General features: G+C 32.1%; 1 protein-coding gene across 2 annotated transcripts in view; it reads right to left on the reverse strand.

Moving 5' to 3' along the window:
• Window positions 1-3,513: 3,513 nt before the first annotated feature.
• LOC144968048 (glutamate receptor ionotropic, kainate 2-like) overlaps window positions 3,514-6,000 on the reverse strand; it is a 170,114-nt gene continuing 167,627 nt past the window's right edge. The window contains exons 19-20 of one of the 2 annotated variants that reach the window (XM_078906009.1): window positions 4,978-5,249; window positions 3,514-4,329 (exon numbers count right to left, since the gene is read on the reverse strand). In XM_078906009.1, the coding sequence (XP_078762135.1) occupies window positions 4,162-4,329; window positions 4,978-5,249 (440 nt within the window). In that variant the 3' untranslated portion in view covers window positions 3,514-4,161. The remainder of the gene's footprint in view (window positions 4,330-4,977; window positions 5,250-6,000) is intronic. The other variant, XM_078906010.1, reaches the window with a different exon arrangement.

The following is a 6,000-nucleotide window of genomic DNA, read 5'->3' on the forward strand; positions in this document are numbered from 1 at the left end:
GCTCTTGGTAACTACGTTACCCTACACACTCTTTGGTATAACGGACCAACACAAAAACTATGTGTAACCATGAACTTTTATAGATAGTATGCGCTTGGCTAAGAAGCTCATAACATTGCCATCCGGAAGTATAACGGACCAACGCACAAAACTGTGTGTATCCATGAACGTATATAGTCAGGTTAATACAGTTCAGTGAGCATTACTCATAAACGCGGATGGCAAAAACAATAACAAAGACGTGACGTCATCTTCGAACTATCTATAGTCTGGTTAATACAGTTTAGTGAGAATTACTCATAAACATGGATGGCATATAACAATAATAAAGACCTGAGTGACGTCTTCTTCGTTCTATCTATTGATCAAGCGGTAGAACAGTGGATATTTTACTAAGACACATACCATCGATAGTAAAACATGTGTAGTTCGCTATGTTTTACCAATCACTGCTATTGTTTACATTTGACGAATATCCGAGAGGCGTGTTTATCTGAGTATCTTTTGCGAGAAAGTCTTGATCAGTTTCCCTTATTGTACAACGATTAATGCATTACTCTATATTCTTAACACTGTTTTAGAGCAGCAATAACTTAATCCCTCTCCTTACCACCTATTGGAAAATCGTCACATTTGTTACGATGCAACCGTCACTTTTCTCATCCAGATTTCATTTTTATTTTTCTATAGCTATAAAAACTTGACACTGAATTATAGCTCATATTATTGTCGAACTATAGAATGTGCTTGTTGCTTTTCTGTTTGAGTAAGAAATATCTGTTTTTGTGTTGGGTGGGTGTGAAGTTTTTGGGAAAATCTGAAATGGCTGGTAAGGAAAGGGTTAATCCCTTTAAAATAGTTTTTGAACAATTCGTCCTCTATCCCATTGGTGTTTTGCTCAATAAGGCACATATCATGAAAGCAAATTGCCACCATTACTCTATCGTACTGTGGGATTAAATATAAATACAACGATTATGGGTCATTGATAATGTTAACAGTAGTGATCTAGACATTAAATTCTTCTTCTTCTTCTTCTTCTTCTTCTTCTTCTTCTTCTTCTTCTTCTTCTTCTTCTTCTTCTTCTTCTTCTTCTTCTTCTTCTTCTTCTTCTTCTTCTCCTCCTCCTCCTCCTCCTCCACCTCCTCCTCCTCCTCCTCCTCCTCCTTGTTCGTTATATATAAACCTCATTTGAACTATTACATTTGGTTTTTAAATAAATATAATAACAACATTGAATCGGTACTTTAAACAAACCAGATACATTGACGAAATATTTTTAGACAATTAGATAGAGAGATATTCATTGTTAATCTTAATATTCGTATTCCAGATAATTAATGTTTTTAAACGACACAATTTACATAAATTATTTGCCCTTTATCGTCTAGTTTTAAATAACTAGACTAGATAGATTACACGAATCATCCTTATTAAAAACATTTAATTTGGAGACTAATTTTGATCACTTTTTTCATTTCGTTTAATTTGTTGTCTACATATAGCATGCTACACTCAACGCCCATTGAAATATTTGCTTCTGGGTTTACAAAAGTTGACAGATATCATACAGAAGCCAGTGCTTTTACTAGCATTGAATGCCTCGTTAACTTTAGAATATAATTTAGATATCATGAGTTACTTTATCATTAGTAGCATGGCGTTAGTCCAAACAAATGTTGAAAATAGTATTAATTAGATCTCCAAAGTTTCATATATATATATATATATATATATATATATATATATATATATATATATATATATATATATATATATATATATATATATATACGTATATCAATGAATTAAAAGCATACATTACAGTAAATGAATGGGTCAGGGTACCAGTAAAGAGACCCAAAACACATAGGAGAGAAAACAAGATCTTATAAACAGAAAAGAGAAGTATGTCTATGAAATGCAATATATATATATTTGATAGTCACGTGGTTAGGGTACAGAATAGACTATTGAAATGGGGTATTCAACACACGATCTGAACAAACAATAATTGAATGTCTTTGGTAGTAAAAAGGGATATAATATTCTTTTGGTAATGTAGTAGTGATGATGATAGTGATGATGATAATAATGGTTATAATGATGATGGTGACGATAATGATGATAATAATGATGATGATGCTGATGGTGATGATGATGATGATGATGATGATGGTGATGGTGATGGTGATGATGAAGATGATGATGATAATAATGGTGATAATGGTGATGGTGATGATGATGATGATGATAATGATGATGATGATGATGATGATGATGATGATGATGATGATGATGATGATGATGATGATGATGGTTATGATGGTTGGTGATAATGAAGATGATGATGACTATAATAATGATGATGATGAATATACTCATACATCAATGAAAACAAAATAATATAATCGTTTCTACTCATTTCAAATTAAATTACTCATGAATTCCAGCTCAGTGTATTAGTTAATTATCGTATTGTATCGTATCGTATCGAATCGTATCGATTAAGAGCTAATTGGTTCTAAACACAGCATTGTCAGCTCAGTGTATTAGTTAATTATCGTATTGTATCGTATCGTATCGAATTGTATCGTTTAAGAGCTAATTGGTTTTAAACACAGCATTGTCAGCTCAGTGCATTAGTTAATTATCGTATCGTAACGTATCGTATCGAATCGTATCGTTTAAGAGCTAATTGGTTCTAAACACAGCATTGTCAGCTCAGTGTATTACTTAATTATCGTATCGTAACGTATCGTATCGAATCGTATCGTTTAAGAGCTAATTGGTTCTAAACACAGCATTGTCAGCTCAGTGCATTAGTTAATTATTGTATCGTATCGTATCGAATCGTATCGTTTAAGAGCTAATTGGTTCTAAACACAGCATTGTCAGCTCAGTGCATTAGTTAATTATTGTATCGTATCGTATCGAATCGTATCGATTAAGAGCTAATTGGTTCTAAACACAGCATTGTCAGCTCAGTGTATTAGTTAATTATCGTATTGTATCGTATCGTATCGAATTGTATCGTTTAAGAGCTAATTGGTTCTAAACACAGCATTGTCAGCTCAGTGTATTAGTTAATTATCGTATCGTATCGTTTAAGAGCTAATTGAGTCTGTAAGTTCTGGCGGAAAGTACTTTCCATTAGACTAGTGTCCTATCCAAAAGCAGCACGTGATTTTGCTGTATTCCATTTCACGTTATAGAAACGGGACAATCTCCAGCTATTTGGGCCTTTAAAAATATATAAACAATAGGTTACATTCAATGTCTGAAATATCATTGAGGAGTGAGTATTAACTTTCCAGATTGTTAACATTTTTATTACATGGAATTACATTTTCTTCATCTACTTTACCTGGAAATGATATCTGACTGACGTAGTTAGTTGCATAAATATATAATTTAATTAAAAAACTGACAAGTTACTATTCTTTATTTGTGACTATTGTTATCGAATAAATAAAATGTGACCAAGCGCCTTTATCGGGTGCAATCTCAGAGTGGGTCATATTGATAAAGACTGACTTTAACGCTCAAACGAAATAATACAGTTAATACTTACTAACTTTTAAGACAGTCAAACGTAAGACTACGTCTTTTATTACTACAACAGGCTTACAAGAACAATATACCAAACATGGAACGTTTTTGGGCTCAAAAGTCTTCTTCAGCCAGAAAAAAACAAACAATAAATCCCAATAAAAATATTCATACGTCAGAGTAATTTCTCTGTCACCTGTTTGGGTTTTAAGCGACGTGCAGTTATTTGCAGGTCTGATAGCCCAATTCCTTATGGGCTCATTGTTGTAATGGAACTCTAATAAAATGACGCAAAATATTGTCCATTACAACAATGTTAAACTAGGCCCATAAGAGGGTTGGGATGTCAGACCTGCATATATGTACACGTCGATTTTAAGTGTTTGGTATTTTGTTCTTTTTCGGATGCTGTTATATTCATTTTTGTTCATATCCTTATAATAGCATTCACTGTATTGGAACCAACCAAGGGACATAACTGATGACAAACGTACATTCCCACATTATTAATTTAAGGAAAGAATTGGTGACAAATGCATTCCCCTAATAGCTACACGAGTTATTGATATTGAAAACAATAAATACAAGTTTTCCGACAGTTCCTTGCTGTTACGCATAGACTTCTTTTCCATGGGAGTTATGTTGATTGTATGTAGTAAGAGGCATGAACTGTAATCCGTTGTCTGTTATCTCTGGGTTCTCTATCTTTTTGGTGGACGATCCGAAGCATTGGACGGCAAACCGGAACTCCTCGGACATCTCTGAACATAAGGATTGCTGATGGGGAGGAGGGTGGTTGGGTGGGGGGGGGGGAAGGGGTGAAACATGTTTTATTGGATGGTGGTTCGAAATATTGTGTTTAACAAAGTAGATTTTTATTAATACTACAACCTCTGCTATTCTTCTTCTTCTTCTTCTTCTTCTTCTTCTTCTTCTTCTTCTTCTTCTTTTTTCTTCTTCTTTTCTTTTTCTTTTCTTCTTCTTATTTTTTTTCTTATTATTTTTTATTATTATTATTATTTATTTTTTTATTTTTTTTTTTTTATTTATTATTATTATTATATTTATTATTATTTTATTATATTATTATTATTATTATTATATATTATTATTATTATTTTTTTTATATTATTATTATTATCATTTATTATTATTATTTATTATTATTATTATTATTATTATATATATTATTAATTATATTATATATTATTATTATTATAATTTATTATTATTATTATTAATTTACTATATTATATTACATATATTATTATTTAATTATTATATATTATTTTAATATTATCATCATCATTATATCAATGTTAGGTTTCATTATTACATTATAAAATCATGATACACTTTTTATTTGATTCTAAAAATTGACATAACACGTGCAATGGGGAAAAAAACCATTGTTATAACTCATACCTTGTCCTTATGGGCATTCTCTCTGGCTTTCCATATAAACTCTCCAAGGGACACGAAGAACCCGCACACTACACCACCCATAAGGACCACGAAGACACCCCCCACGTTCTCCACTCCCAACTCAGCTGCCTTGCCGGCCACCCCTCCATCCTCCTTCAGACATTTGCCACCTCCCAGTTCCTTCTCCCACCATTTCACTCGGAGTTTCTCAATTTCCTGCCTTTCTTTCAATCTCAGGATCTCTTCTGTCAGTTGTTCTCGGATGGGTGAGCCTATAATTGATAAAATGCATTAATTTATAATCTTTTAAGAAGTATTTGTGTGATATGACATGTCATATCCTAAGGATAACGGAGGTTTAATGAAGTAACAAATTAGGGAGCAGGCACTGGTGTAAGATACAAAATATGAAAAATTTGTATGAAACAGTGGCAGTCAAAGCAGAAAGAACAATAGAAGAAAAAAATCATAGAAACAAAATCAGCCTGCCTCCCAGGTCCACCCAAACTTTTTCTTCTTTGTTGAGCAATGTTTCAGATATTCTTTTTCAAATAATATTATTATTGTGTGTCTATTGATGCTATGTGATTAGGTAGAATACTCACACCATCCACCAACCGGATACAACGTAATAACACACAAAACTATGTGTAACATTAAACAGTTTTAGTCTGGTTGCTATAATTTAGAGAGCACTGATCATTACATTGGCTGTCTAAAAACAACAACAAAGAGCTGAGTGACGTCAATTTCCTTCATCCCATTGAACGCTACCAGCCAGTTTCCACGCAACATAAATAGATTTTTCTTACTCAAAACAGAAGATTAACAAGTGCATTCTATACATACTATTGTTCAGCAAAATGAGCTCTAAAATACAGTGTCAAGTTTTTTTTAATGTAATTAATATGATATTATATTATTATATTATATTATTATTATTATTTATATTATAGTTTATTCTAAACACATTTTCTTCAAAGTTTAGGAGAAGCAAGAATAATCAGATGAGAAAGTTGTTGG

This window comes from Berghia stephanieae, chromosome 3 (assembly GCF_034508935.2).
Source record: "Berghia stephanieae isolate SIO BIC M18660-M18661 chromosome 3, UCSD_Bste_1.3, whole genome shotgun sequence".
Classification (NCBI taxonomy): domain Eukaryota; kingdom Metazoa; phylum Mollusca; class Gastropoda; order Nudibranchia; family Aeolidiidae; genus Berghia; species Berghia stephanieae.